This window comes from Salminus brasiliensis, chromosome 6 (genome assembly GCF_030463535.1).
Source record: "Salminus brasiliensis chromosome 6, fSalBra1.hap2, whole genome shotgun sequence".
Taxonomy (NCBI): domain Eukaryota; kingdom Metazoa; phylum Chordata; class Actinopteri; order Characiformes; family Bryconidae; genus Salminus; species Salminus brasiliensis.
This window is the reverse complement of record NC_132883.1, coordinates 9,141,388-9,158,887: the sequence shown is the minus strand read 5'-3', so window position 1 is coordinate 9,158,887 and position 17,500 is coordinate 9,141,388. Positions and strand designations below refer to the sequence as shown.

The 17,500-nt window shown below is 42.2% G+C and overlaps 1 protein-coding gene across 3 annotated transcripts in view; it reads left to right on the top strand.

Moving 5' to 3' along the window:
- Positions 1 to 17,500, top strand: part of celsr3 (cadherin, EGF LAG seven-pass G-type receptor 3) — an 85,042-nt gene that overhangs the window by 21,251 nt on the left and 46,291 nt on the right. For all 3 annotated transcript variants that reach the window (XM_072681553.1, XM_072681554.1, XM_072681552.1), the window contains exons 2-3: positions 777 to 1,114; positions 1,986 to 2,274. In XM_072681553.1, the coding sequence (XP_072537654.1) occupies positions 777 to 1,114; positions 1,986 to 2,274 (627 nt within the window). The remainder of the gene's footprint in view (positions 1 to 776; positions 1,115 to 1,985; positions 2,275 to 17,500) is intronic.

Here is a 17,500-nt window from a genome sequence, read left to right as displayed (position 1 = left end):
GACAGGTGAAATAATGGGACTTTCAGAACTGGTTTGTTTAGTTTACCAGTGACTTTCTAAAAAATAACCATTTCAGGGTGTGGTTAATATGGTAAAACCCAGTCTGACAGACCTCCCTGACCAGTCAGCTTCCAGATCCTTTAAAACACTGCAGTTTAATCACTTCATGTGTAATGTGAGTGTATAGTGGTTAGGGTTGAAGCGAGATACCGGTTTTAGGTATGCATATTTAAAGTTTATAGAATTTTAAAGTTGTATAAGTTGATATATAAGGCGAGTGGTTCTAATACTCACCATATGTCATATGTTATATCTCTTGGTTAATGTTAAGTTTAACTGCAAAAGTGTACATTTAAACACTCTGGAGTGATTGTCTCTACTGTCCAGGAATTTAGTGACACGAGTTTTAGTAAAGTCTGGATGTTGGATGATCATTCATCCCAGTAATACTGGATGGAGCACCATCATTCCAGAGAACACAGTTCTATTACTCCACAGCTCAATGCTGGGGCTTTATACCACTCTAGCTCACTCCTGGCATTAGGCATAGTGCCAATTCTATTGGCAGTACTTCTCTACAGGAACTAGCTAACTACACAAGTTGTGTATGCGTATGCATTTGCACATCTGTGTCAGCAATGGGTGCAACTTAAAGTAGATGAATGGGGGGTAAAAGGGGTGTAGCCTCTTTTTGTAGCTTGGGATTTAAGGGTTAATGTTGCTGTTATAACACCCCTCCCTTCCTTCTCTTTCTCTCTGTGATCCTCATTTCTCAGACGGAGTTCACAGCATCAGTGCACAGTGTGTGTTGCGAGTGTTGATCATCACCGAGGACATGCTGAGCAGCAGTGTGACTGTGCGGCTCCAGAACATGTCCCAGGAGTACTTCCTGTCCCCGCTGCTGACTCACTTCCTAGAGGGCGTGTCCTCCGTGTTGTCGGTTGCCCCGGACGACGTGTTTGTTTTTAATATTCAGCCGGATGCAGAGACTGAGCGAGTGCTGAACGTCAGCTTCTCAGCGGTGCTGCCGGGGGGACACTTCTTTCCCTCAGAAGCGCTGGAGGAGCAGCTTTACCTCAACAGACCCAGACTTAACATGCTCGCTCAGATGCAGGTAACACACACACACACACACACACAAGATGCAAGACAAGACAAAGCATTGTTGTGAGGACTGCTGTGATTGCATTCAGTGACAGGAGCATTAGCGCGGTCAGGATGTTGGATGAGCACCACCCCAGATTGTCCCCAACTCCCCAGCTCATCCCAAAAGTACTAGATAGAGCACCATCACTCCAGAGAATACACTCTCCACACTACTCCACAGCTCAATGCTGGGGGGGCTTTTTACCCCTCTAGCCTGGCATTAGACGTGGTGCCAGTAGGGTGATGATTATCTGTTCCAGAGAGTCCTATTCTGTTCTGGCAGTACTTATCTACTGGGACTAGACAAGCTGTGCTTGTGCATTAGCACATCTGTGTCAGCAATGGGTGCAACTTAAAATAGCTGAATGCTTTCATTAGAAGGGGTGTCCACAAATATTTGGACATATAGTGTAGCTACTATTTCTCTTTTCAGGCAGTGCTACAACCAAGATGCATAAAGTCAGCCACTACATCTTCTCAACATTAAAAATAAAGGTGCTTCAGATGGTGTTTCGAGGAATGCCTTAGAAGGACCACTTTGGTTCCACGAAGAGACCATATTTGTAATGTAGATGTGTGTGTGTAAAGAACCTTTTAAAGAACCAAAAGTTGTTCTTCTGTCCATCTGAAGCATCTTAGAGGTACAATTTTAAAATTAATAAAAATAGAACTGACGCCCATGCTACTCATCATCCAGGCCACCCAGAGATGAGGAGTTCTGTTTAGCAGCTTAGTGTGTTTGACACACACACACACACACAAGCACACAAACACACACACACACACACACACACACAAACACACTCACTCTCCTAACTGCTGTGTTTTACCCTGTGCAGGTGCTGCCGTTTGATGACAACGTGTGTTTGCGTGAGCCCTGTCAGAACTACATGAAGTGCATCAGCGTCCTGCGCTTCAACAGCTCCGCCCCCTTTATCTCCTCCCCCTCCATGCTCTTCCGGCCCATCCACCCAATCGCCGGCCTTCGCTGCCGCTGCCCGCCCGGCTTCACCGGGGATTACTGCGAGATCGAGATTAATCTGTGCTACTCTAATCCATGCCTGAATGGAGGCGTGTGTGCGCGCAGGGAGGGAGGATACACCTGCATCTGTAGAGAAGATTACACAGGTGAGAGAGTGTGAGAGAGCATGTGAGCATGTGTGTGTGTGTGTGTGTGTGTGTGTGTGTGTGTGTGTGTATGTGTATCTGCGGGGGTGTACTGTGTGAGTGTGCAGCCTGTAGGGAAAATACAACTTTTAGTAGTTGGGCCTGCCTGAAGCACTCCAACCAATTCTTCCTGTGATGCACCCTGTGGTACAGCAGAGAGAACGAGAGAGAGAGAGACAGGATGAGAGAGAGAGGGAATGATAATGAGGATGAGGAGGAAGCTTGAGGAGCATAACAGCTGCAGAGGAGAAGATAAAGTTATCTGCAGCAGCCTAAGCACAACCAGAATAAATTCTTGCAACATACCAGTCATACCTTTACATGTCCACACTGTCACACCAAAGACCAAAAGTAACAAACCAGTGATTTTTTTCCTTTTCAAGCCACAATAAAACATACACTGTATGGGCGAAAGTATTGGGATGCCTACACATTACACCTACAGAACCAAGAGAGTTTTTATGACATCCCATTCTTAACCCATGGGCCTTGAGATGGAGTTGATCCACCTTTTCAGCTCAAACAGCAGGTTTTGGAGCTCAGCAGTTATTGAGTCCGCAGAGCGTTGGTGACTTTTCTGCACTATGACCCTCAGCACTTGGCCCGACCCGCTCTGTTTACCTGGTCTTAGACTTTACCTGGTCTGCTGCCACTTCATGTCTGAGTTACTGTGGTTCTTAAACGCTTCCACTTTTCAACAATTTCACTCATGGTTGATGGTGGGATATCTAGGAGGGAAGACATTTCATCAACTGACTTGATCCTATGGTGGCTTCCTATTACAGTATCATGCTGGAATTCAGCAAGCTCTTTAGGACCACCCACTCTTTCACTAATGCATGGAAAGGCAGACTGCATGGCTAGGTGCTTGATTGTACACACCTGTATCAATAGGACTGAATGAATTCAATGATTAAGAGGTGTGTCTCATCACTTTTGTCTATATAGTGTACATTACTGTGATTTACTGCCATTAAAGGAGCCCTAGAATGGAAAATGATATTTACCTTGGTGTAGTTGAGCAATGGGGTTCTGTACATGGAACTGATACATCAAACACTGTTGTCTCTTTATTATAAACTCTCTCTCTCTCTCTCTCTCTATATATATATATATATATATATATATATATATATAAAACTGAGCCAGGCCTCATGACAGTAGCTTTTCATGCCAGTGTTTGTGGAAGGGTAACTGAAACTTGGTTACAGCAGTGAAAGCACCTGTGTATCCATGCTAGGCTAAAAGCTAACCCTAGCCCTCCAACGTGAGGCAACACAAAGCTCTCTCACCTTATTGCTTCTACATTCTGACAAACAAAATTCAACATACACTATACATTTAAAATACACTATATGGACAAAAGTATTGGGACACTTGCTCATTTCATTGACTGAAATCGAGGCTATCAAAAAAGAGTTTGTCCTGCTAAGCTTCCTAATAGCAACCCGGAGCATTGCTGTGAGGATTTAATTGCAATCAGCGACAAGAACAAGAACATTAGTAAGGACATGATGTTGGATGATCACCACCCCACCTCATCACCAACTCCCCTACTCATTCCTAAGGTATTGGATGAGTATTAGATCATTCCGGAGAACATGGGTTCACTTCCCCACAGTTCAATGCAGAGGGGGCTTTATACCCTCTAGCCCACGTCTGCCTTTAGGCATAATGCCATGTTTAGGCCCAGAGAGTTCTATTCATTTGCTAATACTTTTTTTACAGGAACTAGACAAGCTGTGTGTGTGCATCTGCACATCTGTTTCAGAAATGGGTACAATCTAAAGTAGTTCAATGCATTCATTAGAAGGGGAGTCCACCAACATTTGGACATATGGTGTATCAACAGGGGACGGGGTAATCATTTTGCAAGGCACTGCATTGGCGGTCCACTAAAATGATTTTGCCTCAGTAGTAATTAGCATCATACCTTACCTACATTACATGGCTGCATTTGTGCATGAATGCAAAGATCGGATTGGCTGATTCTCATCATTAAGGTACTCACATCAGATCTGGCAAAAATCTTGAATTCCTCAGTTTTACTCCAAAATTTCACTTCCCCAGTTTTCGTCAATGTAACATCTTGAAACCTTAGCATATCTCGCCATGATCACCCCGGTCCAGCAGCTGGTTGTAAGGCTAACAGTAACGTCTGAAGCTAGCTTTGCTTTAAGTTTACCCTTCCTCCTCACCCTGACCCATGCCTCCATACAGCTTTTTATGCTCCTGATGGGAAGCGATAGCCTGCTTCAAAGAAGTTGGTGAGCTCCTGAAGTGATGGTCAGCTAAGATGTGTCTGACCCTGGCAGCATGGTCAGATGATACATTAACAGACTCCTGGTGGAATTACATCTCTGAACACGGATGAAGATTAAGCCTCATGGAGGATCAGGAACATGCCCTGTGTTTTCTTGGCTCCTCTGGTGAAGCAGCAGGCGCTGTCAAGTCTTTAAAGGAGCTCAGTGAAAGATTACCCAAGTAACACAGATCAGTCTTCCAGATTCAGCCACTGTAGCTGATAATACGAGTTAAATTTCTTGTGAATGAATGGCTGAGCCTCTGTGATCACACTCTTCTGCTCACTCTGGCTTCAGTCACATTGTGCTGAATGAGGCCTTGCAGTATTAAACTATATATATATGCTATATGTTTGTCAGTTACAGTTAAAAAAAAAAAATGTCACCCTAATTAAAAATATCTTCCATTTATGTCTAACCCTAATTAAACCTCTAAAAAAATGATCTTACCCTGATTAAAATATGTTAATCTTTTTATCTAACTTGAAAGAAAATAACCTTAACAGTTCTGTCTAACCGTAACAGAACAATAATACTTTCTTTCTTCATAATATTCCATATCTGTTTATGTGATTTACAAAATAACATAACAGAATACACACATAAAATAACAGGGTTCACTTTTGCACTGCTTGACTCCAGTAATTGTGAGACGTCCACTTAATATAAATATCCAACGTCCTCCGTTTTCATATGATTTAAAAACAATTAACATGAGAAATGTGCTGTTATGAGGTTTTCAAATCAAATCCCATTACACAGGTGTAAAGGTGAGTGAAAAACCAGGTGCACAGTCCCTCCGAGAGTAGAAACACAGATATTTACAAAATAGAAATAAAGAATATATGCTGTACATTAACTTGTGTATATGTATGTATAACAATATATATTATTACTTAACTATACACACATTATACATACACTATACACATACTCTCTATGTACAGCATTGCCCTGTTCTTGGCACAGTGATGATATCATATGTAACTTCTTTAATAAATCCAATATTATCAGGCACCTCTGAAACACACCTGTAATATTAATTCTCATTTTGAAAAGCGGATTATTGGGGAAATTGTATTATTTGAAAAGCAATAAAGTTGCGTGGCACGTTGCTCCCAGACGGCCTTGGGGGGGAAAACATTCACTCAGCAAGATACAGGAACACGGAGTGGGGGAAAATATAAGAAACACAGCTTCCTGGAGGGATGCAAAACACAGAGGAGTGGAGTGGATTAAAAAGGGGACAGAGAGATGGTGCGCACAGGGAGAAGGAAAGAGGAGGAGGAGGAGGAAGAGAACCAAAACCAGCTAATGAAAGGAGAAGTAATAAAAATAGAGAGGGTGTGGACTGAGAAGGTGTTCTAGAGGAGGGGGAATAGGGTCAGAGCCAGGAATTAATGAGAGCGAGAGAGAAGGAGAGAGAGGCCAAGTACACTTGCATGGATGAAAAATTTGTCTTGGTGAAATTGATACGTAAGCAAGTGGGCTGAATATATGAATATAAACAGTAAACAATTACAAATATGAATTAAAGTCTTACAAAGGTCAAAGATTATTTTATGATCATCTGAAAAATAATTTAACTGATTATTTAATGCAGAATTCAGGTGTTGTGTGCAATCATTTGTGTGTGTAGATGTAAAGTGTTTTACAAGGGCTTTAGAAACAGCTCAGCCAATCAGATTTTAGAATCAGAACTGCTTCATTTTATCAATAAATATAAGAGAGAGAGAGAGAGAGAGAGAGAGAGAGAGAGAGAGACAATGTGGATGAAAGAAACGGGACAAAGAAAAAGAGGAAAAGACGTTAAAGGAGGGACGGAGACTGAGAGATGGAAATGATATGCGGAGGAGGGGTGAAAAGAGGAAAGAGTGCAGAAAGGAGAGAGAGAGTGATATAGTCTATAGAGAGAGAGCGAGAAGGAGGAAGGATGAAGGTGGGGGCAGATGGGGGTTCCCCTGAGGGTCGTACCATGTGTGAGAGAAGCGGGGGGAGGGTGTTTAGCCTGTGGGGGGAGCCAGGACTTTGATGAATTAAACATCCCCTGAATGAGGGAGAGAGAATACATTACAAAACACACACGCCACAGGGACGCGGGGGACAGGTAGAGGGGGAGAGAAACAAAGTGAGCATATAGAGGAAGAGTGAACCAGCGGAGGAGTGGGGAGGGGGGCTGAAGAGAAAGAAAGGGGAGGGGCGGAAGGAAGAGGGATGTCAGAAGAAAGCTTTAACCGGTGCTGGGAGATGCTGATAACATTCAATATCACAATATATCACAGTATCTGATGTTATTTAAAGGGTTGATGCCCCTGAGAACTGAATTTTTTCTGGTGGATTTTGAATAAATGATAGTTTGATGATGGCCTTAGGTGCCCATTACACTGTCACCAGTTCACCGGTTGTCCTTTCTTGGACCACTTTTAGTAGGTACAGCCCCATCCATACCACTCCAAAACCCAAAAGACCTGACTGATGTTCTGGGGATGATCTGACCCATTCGTCTAGCCATCACAAATCTGGCTCATATCAGAGTAGTTCAGATTCTTACGCATTAGCCATGATTTCAGCTCTCAACATATCACCTCAAGAACAGACTGTTCACTAGCTGCCTCACATTGTCACTGTCATGCAAAAACCTTTACAGCAACTTTACAGGAGTAGGCCAAAAATGTTCTTAACTTTCAATGGAAGTCAATGTAAAAGGATTTTATTCCATGCAATTTTGGAGCATTTCTATTGGTCAATTTTAAAACATCATAGAGAACAACAGCCAGATATTTTATTTCAAAGTCAGAAACGGTAGAAATAGAGCTACAATGTTTTTGTATTGTTACAAGATACAGATAAGGTTTCATCTGTCAGTGGTTTTAATGGGTTGGCTGATTGCTGGATCACTTTTACAGGAACAGTAGACTACAAAGGGCTGATTATGTCTAAGGCATGTAAGGAAGCGGTCAAATGAATTAAAAATGAATTATAAATTGAATTATTAAAAATGTAATAGGACTGCTTTGGTGGTTAGAACCACACTAATGTCATAATTGGACCTTTGAGGAAATATGTAAGCAAAACTGTAGGATATTGGCCTTTTTACTTCCTATTATTAAAGTTAACCTGGCTTGATCCTTACTGGCATTACACTAACAGAACCCTGCACAAACCAGACACAGCTTGTTTTAATAGGAGCACTTTGTTCTCAAAGATGACCCCAAAGGGAACCCAAATGGTATTTTTATTGATGGGGCTACAGGGCTAGTGCAGTTGTCTGGAACAGAATGTAATAACGGATATAATATGTGCTATTCATACCACAGCAACTAGAAATCAATACTGTTGTGTAACTCCAGTTCCAGTATACTGGTGTAGACAGCATGTCATCCAGCACTACGTCTTGGTATCTTTTGCACTCGGGTTTGAAAACCCAAGCTGCCCTCCATACTGTGTGGAGCTACAGAAGTTAAGAGCCTTTTCCAACTCCTATATAGTTTGCATTTTGGGAATATGAGCTTTTACAGCTGTGAGGGTATGCAGGAAAATCCAAGAGAACATGTGAAACAGATGAAGGGGTGTGGATGAACAGAGACAGAGAGATGCAGCAGGTGGAGAGCAAAGGAGAACGATAGATATGATGAGAGCGGGGCGGAAGAGAGAGAGAGAGAGAGAGCGCGAGAGAGACTGCTGAGTGATTGTTTGGTCTTCTGAGACTCAGTAGGTGTTTGTGTGTGTGTGTGTGTGTGTGTGAGAGAGAGAGAGAGAGAGAGAAAGTGTGTCTCTCCTGTCCTTTTTCCTGACAGCAAACACAGAGGTAGTATATTGTGTTACTGCATTTGATGGTGCTTGATGTTGTTTGGACACACACACACACACACACACACACACATATGGAGCCAGAAGTTCCCATCGAACAAGGTGCGATTTTTTTTGTTAGTGCGAAAAGAGTCTTCGGCCTCTGTGTGGCTTGGAGGAAGTCAGATGAAGGCGGGGGGCAAAGTGGTGGCTCGGCCCAGGGTTCAGGGAGCGGTCGGTCTGATTCCACTTTGGAGTCCGCTGAGAATTTCCCCAAAGGCACAGAGAGGAAAAACGAGGCAGCAGAAGGCTTCACTCCTAGACTAGTCACTTGTTTGCGGCTCAGGGAGCGGGTTTCTCTGGCTGGCGTTCAGCTGCGACCCATCACTGATTTGCTGGCCAGGCTGCGCTGGCATATATGGGTCTGGTCCACAACAGTAGTGTGGCTCAGTTGTATGTGGCAGTTGTAGTTGTAGTTGTTGGAGAACGTGTAGGAGCTCTAGGGTGGCTCAGACTTTGTTGTACTGGGTGGCCTGGTCCATTGCCACAGTGTTTATGTATTGTGTGTAAGTGTGTTCTGCTATAAACTGGGGCTCTCAGGCCTATTGTTGCTTATTGTTGCTCTGTATTTAGTTTGCTTTGCCTTATTATAAACACTAGCTTTCACACGTTTGGAGTTGTCACTCTTCTGCGCTCTCCTTTTATAGACATCCCACCTCTTGCGTACTTCTCACATAATTCTGTATATCGGATTTGCTCACACACGTTTTGAGAACGAGTGAGTGAGTGACAGATGTAGCAAGAGGGAGAGTGACACACAGAGAGTATCCTGATTGGTCTCTCTTCGTACTCTCTTTGACCTATCAGTGTTCTCTGTGGGCGGGATTTACAGTCAGCCGCTCTCATTCACAATGCAGCAGTTCAGTTTAGTGTGCTGCAGCTTCGTGGCAGCGGGTTCAAAGCATGAAATAACGCACTTTGGGATCACAATGATGCTGTTATGTTCACAGCTGTGACTTTTCTATGACCCATAAGGGTTACATGACTGTAAAAGAGAAGCTGAGGTGAGTTAACCGCTGTCATTCTTTCCCTACCAGAGTTAATGTTATACACTAGCTGTGCTGCTCCACTGATGTCTTTCATTGTAAGTGTGATGATCTCCCTGTAAACTTTCTTAAAGTTTGATAATGTAGTATAATATAACATTTTAATGGCACATTTTTGCAAATAAATACCCAATGTATTATAACAGATTAGACAGTATATGAAAAATATAAAAATATGAAAAAATGATAAGGATATACCTGTGTGTGTGTGTGTGCCTGTTTCTGCCTTCTTGTTGCTGTTTATGGTTTGGTTAGATCAAGCATCTGGTTAGTTGACAACGTAAACATGAATATATAAATAATTACAATATCATGTACCATTTTATTTGTTTCTTATTCACAGATTCCTTAAAATAATGTAGAATAAAGCACCTAAAAGCACCCATCTCAAGATATTTTATGATTGTTATAAACTCACCAAACAAAAAGTTATCCACCTTGCGCGTTTAAGGGGGTTTTAAACTCAGGCTCCTGCAGAAGGCTCTGCATTGATTGGTTGATTGGGGTATAAATACCTGCGGGGTGTGCAACGGGAATCACAGACTGAGAAGAGGTGGTACAGTGCAGTGAACGCCTCGTTTAATGTTTGGAAAATTGGAAAGCAGATGTTAATGATTGGCAAAAAGGAGTAGTTGCATTTGGGCGTGCCAAAGGCCATGGTGTGAAGGAAGTAGCTGAATTTGCAGGTGTATGGTAGTGTACAGTCGTACAGGTCTACCAGCTGCGACATAAATCCCAGTCTATGCTCGGAAATACACTAAATACCTATAATTCCCACATTACCATGCAAATTCAGATTCCAACAGCTTCACATGCCAACAGCTTAAAGCTTAAGGCTTCTGGATGGAACTCACACTTGTGAAAGTTGGTTTCTTGGTCTGTAGCTGACAGCGTACTGTGTATTCTCCTTACTATTGAACGCACTGAACCGTACAGTTACATCACCGATTTACATTCAGTTTGTGTTCTGTATTAACAAGTGCGAGTCTTCCAACGTTTTTCCATTTGTTTCAATGTAAAAAACTAAATGAAAAGAGTGTTTTACATTTTTTAGACCACAAAATAAAAAAAAATAACTTTTCGTCAAACTGAAATATGCTGTATCTCCTCTTCTGCTCACAAACACAAATTTGGAACGTTTAGAAATCACACTTCCTGCTGGTTTTCAGGGAGGTGGGAGTTGGGAGTACTCATATAAAATTGCAGCATGCTGTAACTGTCAATAGCTGACTTTTAAGGGTAAAGCGCTAACCTTGTTAGAGGAGTGTGTGTGTGTGTGTGTAAATGTGCGGGTAAAATGAAATCCATTAGCACCGTGCAGGTAAATGCTTTAGGGGGAAGTAGTGCAGGCTTTCTTTCTGACTGACTGAGTTGCACATATTAGGGATGCGTTTGCATGCAGTTGCGTCTGGGTTGAGCTTATTTGTATGTCAGGGTACGTGAGTGCATTTGTGCTAGTGGGAGTTTGGGGGATGTGTGTGTGTGTGTGTGTTAGAGGGGCCCTGATGATTCTAAAAATACCACTCTTCAGAATGAAGTTTTTTTGGATGGATTGCTGTTGCCTTTAGAGACGCATGTTTGTGTGAAAGTGTACTTATATATTCAGTGTACATGTCTGCATGTCTGTGTGTGTGTAGGTGTGTGTGTGGATGTGTGTGAGTGCTTTGTGAATAGAGGGGCGCATGTGTCCGTCTAAGTGCTTTGTGAAGAGGAGCAGTCAGAGTGAAATGTTTCAGAGTAATTGCTTTGTGTCTGTGTCAATGGGGCTGCGAGAGTGGATTTAACTCTCTTTCTCTTGCACACACGCTCTTGCACTCTCTCTCTCTTTTTCTCTTTCTATCCTTCACCTCTTTCTTTCTCGACCTCTCTGTCCAGCGAGCTATCTTTCTGTCTGTAAAAAAAAAAACATTGTACTCATAGCAACATTATATTTTAATATTTCTTCACCTGTTAATGAATACACATAGAGGGCCCCATTTTTGCGATTGGCTTTTGCCGAGCTGTCAATCACACACCATGCAGCTTGATTTAGGGTGTATTTTGGGCATAACGTGCAATAAACCAATCAGCATGTCATTTGCCATTCCCTTTAAGAGCCTGGTAAGAGCCTGGTGCGCTCCTACTTTGGCGGATTGCTATTTCAATGGCACAAAGCAGGGGTGTACTCGCGTTTGGCATGCACCTGTGTTGACAATTCAGTCTGACTGTTGGCATCTGCCTAGGTTGTTTCAGTCAGTGTACATGAACACACTACATTTGGAGACCACCACACCCATCGGCGTAGATATATTCGCAAGCAGCGTTGCTGTTTAAACAACGCAGGTGGAAGGTGTGAAAATTGACTGTTGGCAGGGTGTAAGATAGCAATGAGCATCACAACGTGCCTTGCACAAGTTGTAAAATAGGGCCCAGAGAGTGTTGCATTTCTATACTTTACTTTGTGTGTGTGTACTTGTGTGTACTTGGATATTTACAGTACTCAGAGTTGGACGGTATGCATACAGTTCTGCATTTTACTCTTTGGTAGTTTTGAGTACTAGGAACTCTCAGAAGCCTCCAGTATGTTTGTGGATTAATGCTGCTCTCAAGTCAAGGAAGCTAAACATGTCTTGGCTGATTTGGAGTGAGATGATTGTGAGATTGTCTCCAGCTGTGGTTTTCACAGGAACATTGCTTTATGCACTGTTTTAAAGATGCAGAATATTGGTAAGTGACTGATATCACTGCTTCATCACATACTGATGTACCGGATTTACGCTAATCAGTTACACTCATGCAGTGAATCATTATAAATATAAATACTTGAACAGACTGAAAGGCTTTCTGTTGTAGCCATCAATCTACAGCAGTGCTCCTAATGCCTGTTCCAGGGTCACTGCACTGTGCACAGTCTGATTCAGTTCAGGTAGAGCGTCGTCAGCAGCTGTAGTGGAGAAGGAAAGAGAACGGTAACCTCAGGATTGCATTGCTTGTTAACCCCTGGGAGTCTAAGGTTAATGCTGTTGTTTTGCTGTACTGTTCAAATGCATTTATGTAATTAATATTGATAGTAGCATAATCAATTACTCTTATTAAATCCAGTAGTTGGAAATTGACTGGCTGCTAATTACTACTTTTTGAAGCAGTAACTAGGATGAATTAAGCATTTTCCAGAGCACTTACTACTTGTGTATTACAAATCACATACTTCTGCTCAGCATTGTAGGTGTTCATTATCATAATTATTATTATAGGTGTTCATCATTATTGTTAATACCTATCAAGGCGCTGGTATCTGGTAGCTAACACGTCATGCTAACCACTGCTCGTTACATGGCTGTTAATTACTACTAATCTCATGTCTCATGTCTTTACAATAGCCTAGATTAACATAGTTCAATCGTGGCTAGCTTGCAGTTCACTGGACATCACTGAACATCTTTAAAAGCTAACGTCATCATGTCTATAATCAATTGATTATGATAATCATATATACTATAATGGACATAAGTATTGGGACACCTGCTCATTCACTGTTTCCCTTCTGGAATCAGGGGTATTAAAAAAGAGTTCATCCTGCTTTTGCTGGAGTAACTGTCTCCACTGTCCTGGGTAGGCTTTTTTACTAAAGCCTACAGTGACAAGAGCGCTAGTGTGATGAGAATGTTGGATGATCATCATCCCACCTCATCCCCAACTTCCCAAACCCTCTCAAAAGTATTGGATGGAGCACCAACTATCATTCCAGAGAGCACAGATCCACAGCTCTACAGGAAGGTAGACAAGCTGTGTGTGGGTGTGTGGATTTGCACATCTCAATGGGTGCAACTTGAAGAAGCTGAATGCATTCATTAGATAAGGTGTCCATAAATATTAGGACACATAGTGTATCTTCTGTTCTGCTTGTAAACGTAATGTAGTATGGAAAATCTGCACTTTCCACAGAATCTCCCCGCTTGTTTCATAGAACGACGAGTGAGAAATAATTGATAAAAAAAAATCCACTTCTTAAACACGCAGCAGCACAAAGACTATTGACTGTGAGGGTGAAGAGAGTGTGTTTGGCCTCTAGACTTTAGAAGGATAATGGATAATAGATGTTAGACTTCTGTTAGTAAGCTGGGCCTGTAGCTGTGCCTGCTGTTAACACAGCACTGCTTCTGAAAGCTAACTCGCACATGCACCAGACTCCCCCTTTCCTGCTCCTGCTTGTGCTTCTGCTATGGATCTTCAAGCTGTGAGTCACTCGCTTCTAATCCACACACTCCGCACCAGCGCACCATACAGAGAGTGTGTGCTGCTCTCAGTTTGGTGCATTATTTTATTGGATTATTTTTGGGAGTTTCCTGTGGCTGATCTCTCTCTGCTTTCCCTCCCCCACTCCCTCTCTCTCTCTCTCTCTCTCTCTCTCTCTTTCTCACACACACACACACACACACACACACACAGTACATTCAGTCTCATAGTTTCTTCAGCATATTTTTAGAACATCTCACCTCCTGCAGGTTTTTAACAAGAGCTGCCGACTTTCTAAAACCCATTCCTGTTGTATGTGCTTTTTAGGAAAGCACACTATTTGCCATTGCTTACCCACATGTGCACATGCACACTCAGCTTGTCCAGTTCCTTTAGAGAAGTACTGCCAATACAATAGGACTCTCTGAAGCAGATAAACATGAACCTTTGGCACCATGCCTAATGCCAGGCATGGGCTGGAGGGGTATGAAGCCCCCAGCACTGAGCTGTGGAGCAGTGGAACTGTGTTCTCTGGAATGATGATGCTCTGTCATCCAATACTTTTGGGATGAGTTGGGTAGATGAGGTTGGGTGGTGATCATCCAACATCCTGGCCTTACTGACGATCTTGTCATTAAATGCAATCAAATCCTCACAGCAATGCTTCAAAATCTAGTAGAAATCCTTCCCTGGACAGTACAGACAGTTACTCCAACAAAAGCAAGCTTAAGACCTTTGATTTCGGAAGAAACAATGAATGAGCAGGTGTCCCAATACTTTTGTCCATATAGTGTAGATGTGAGTATGTGTGTGTGTGCGTGTCTGTGCATGTTGCATCATGGACATGTAAAAAGCTGGACTACTGCTAGTTAGTATACTGTATACAGCATGTCGTTTAGAGTCAGTATTGCTGTGTCTGTTGGGTGTGTATGTAGATGGGTGTGCGAAAACACACACTGACATCATGTGTGTTTTGTCCCGGGGTGAAAGTAAGTAGTCTTGGCTTGTGTGTGTGTAGTATGTGTCTGTCCGTGTTTTTCTCTCTGTCTGTCCTGAAGCTGAATTTTTCTGTGTGTGGTGTGTATGTGTGTGTGTCTCTGTGCTTTACAGGACCAGCTGGCAGGAGGCTCACAGACCCATAGGCTGGATTTTGTGTGTGGTGTGTGTTAGGGTCAATGAGAGTGTGTAGGGGGAGGGGCCGGGGTTTGGAGGTTAAAGCTCAGAATGCTTTCAAAAGCAAAACACGGCCGAGATTTTACACTTTCACTGTAGGGGGATTGTGTGTGTATGTGTGTGTGTATGTGTGTGTGTGTGTGTGTGTGTGTGTGTGCATTTTTCTTTGTCTGATTTATTTACAGTAGCTGTTGCCAGAGGTTTGCTAACCGTGTGTTATACCAGCTCAATGCCAACACTCAGCCAACGTTTGGCACAAGGTTGAGAAGCCTGAGGGTCCGATCTACATCCTCCAAAATCCCAAATTCACACAGCGCCGAATTCCCCTTTCACACACAGCCAAATCACATAGACACACACAGGAAAACATGACTGAGGGCAGAAAGACACACCAGCAGAAAACACGGTCAGAAAAATGGACAGAATGGCTTGTTATTTTTTACAAAAGAAAATATGTTATGATTAAAGAAACTGTTTTATATTGGGAATAAAGTTTACATTGAATGGAAAAGCGATAATTATATTGCCCTTTCTCAAAAAAACAAAATCTCAAAAATCTGAATATTACAAATGCAAAGAAAACACTCTTAACGGAGCAGTCAAAAACTAATTAGCATGATTTATAACTAACCCCACATGCAGTCAACCAGCCAAGTTGGTTGTAGTGGTGGACCACTGCATTTAGGTTGGTGATGCTGGTCAACTAGTTTGATTATGCTTGTCATGCTGGTCAACCACCTTGGTCATACCGGCCATACTGATTGACTAGCTCGTTTAGGTTGGTCATGCTGGTAGACCCGCTAATGTTAAACTCAAAAGGCTTAACCGGCATGATCAGCTTGAGCAATGTGATCAACCAGCTTGATGATGGTGCTCCATCCAATACATTTGGGATTAGTTGGGTCCATGAGGAGATGACGTGGTGTGGTGATCATCCAACATCCTGACCTCACTAGCACTGTTGTCACTGAATGCAATCAAATTGTCACATTAAAGCTCCAAAATCTCATAGAATGACAGTAGAGACAGTTTCCTCCAACAAAAAAAGGGTAAAAAAAACAATGAATGAGCAAGTGTCCCAAAACTTTTGTCCATGTAGTGTAGATGCAGGTGTGTGTGTTAGAATATACAGCATATCAGTTAGAAGCTCTATTGCTGTGTCTGTTGGGTGTGTATGTAGATGGGTGTGCGGAAACACACACTGATCATTTGTATTTTGGTGAGTGGTATTAGCTTGTGTGTGTGTGTAGTGTGATGTGTCGGTCAAAGACCACCAAGACCAGCTTAGACAAGCTTTTTTTCAGCAATGCACCTACCCACACCTTTTTACATTTGCTTTGAAAAGCTATGGCTAAAAAATCTATTTAGTTAAATGGCAAGGCTAGACCTTCAGTAAACACACACAAGCTACAGTGTAAGCTAAAACTACAGTATTATCCACATAAGGTCCTGCTTTATAATACTATTCTGGTTTCAAACTGGACCGCAGTGTGTGGAATGATGACTTTTTAAGTGCCCAGCCCAAGGCAGGCTGCAGGACAAATGGAGCACAGAAAGGCGGACAGACAGGGAGGAAGATAGAGGGACAGATAGATCATCAGAGTGAAACGATAGTAGGAGAGACAAACAAGCAGACAGACAAACAAAGACAGATGGAAGAAAGAGTGACAGACAGGAGGTTTACAGAAAGGCCATCACATGGTGCTGAAGATAGACAAACAGGACAACAGACAGACAGACAGACAGACATGAAAGGCTTTTCCTCTTGGAAAAGGCAAAGAGAGAAGCCTGGACATTCAGCCAGCCAGACTAAATGGGATTTAGCATAGCAGACTGCAGTTTAACATTTAGCTGGACACGCTCAGCTGCTGCTGCTGTCACTGCTCTTGGCAATTTCCAGTGCTTGTATTTGCACAATAGAGCAGAATAGTGGGAGCGCTTCCGTGTTCGAGAGCAGAGGTGATGTGTGGGAGTTTGCTGTTGGTCACTGAGACATAATATGTGATATAATGACAGAATGTGGCTCATATCTTCATTGTTTCAAAGGCCATTACTATTTTATTACGGTAATTTTTAATACGGTACGTTAAGATGTGGTTTTCCACATCTTTTTCCTTTTTTATTTAATTATTATATTTCACAATATTTCATATCAGCTGCTCATATTCTACATAAATCATATGTAGAAACTGAGCCCGTTTTGAATTCAACTTTTGGTGATAAATCACAACAGTTTAGCCCCTCCTATTTGTGATAAAATTATAGGGAGTGCTTCAGCCTGGACTATACAGGACAATACAGGAAAGCCTGTCAGAACTGAGGTCATTTATATGTATCAGTCCTAAAAAGAGCTTTTTTAAGTCTTAAGGATAAAACCAGGTTTTAAAAACAGTAATTTAAAATGAATTATTACAAAACTGCAAACATATGGGATATGGGCCCTTTAATGTTTAGTAACTACATAGAACATAAAACATTGTACTACAACAGTACAACATGTACTACAAACATGATTGTAGTACAATAGTTATAGAATGAGTATATATGTCTGTAAAACAATGATGGCATCCCCTGTGGGGAACCACAGTTGCCATCAAGAGG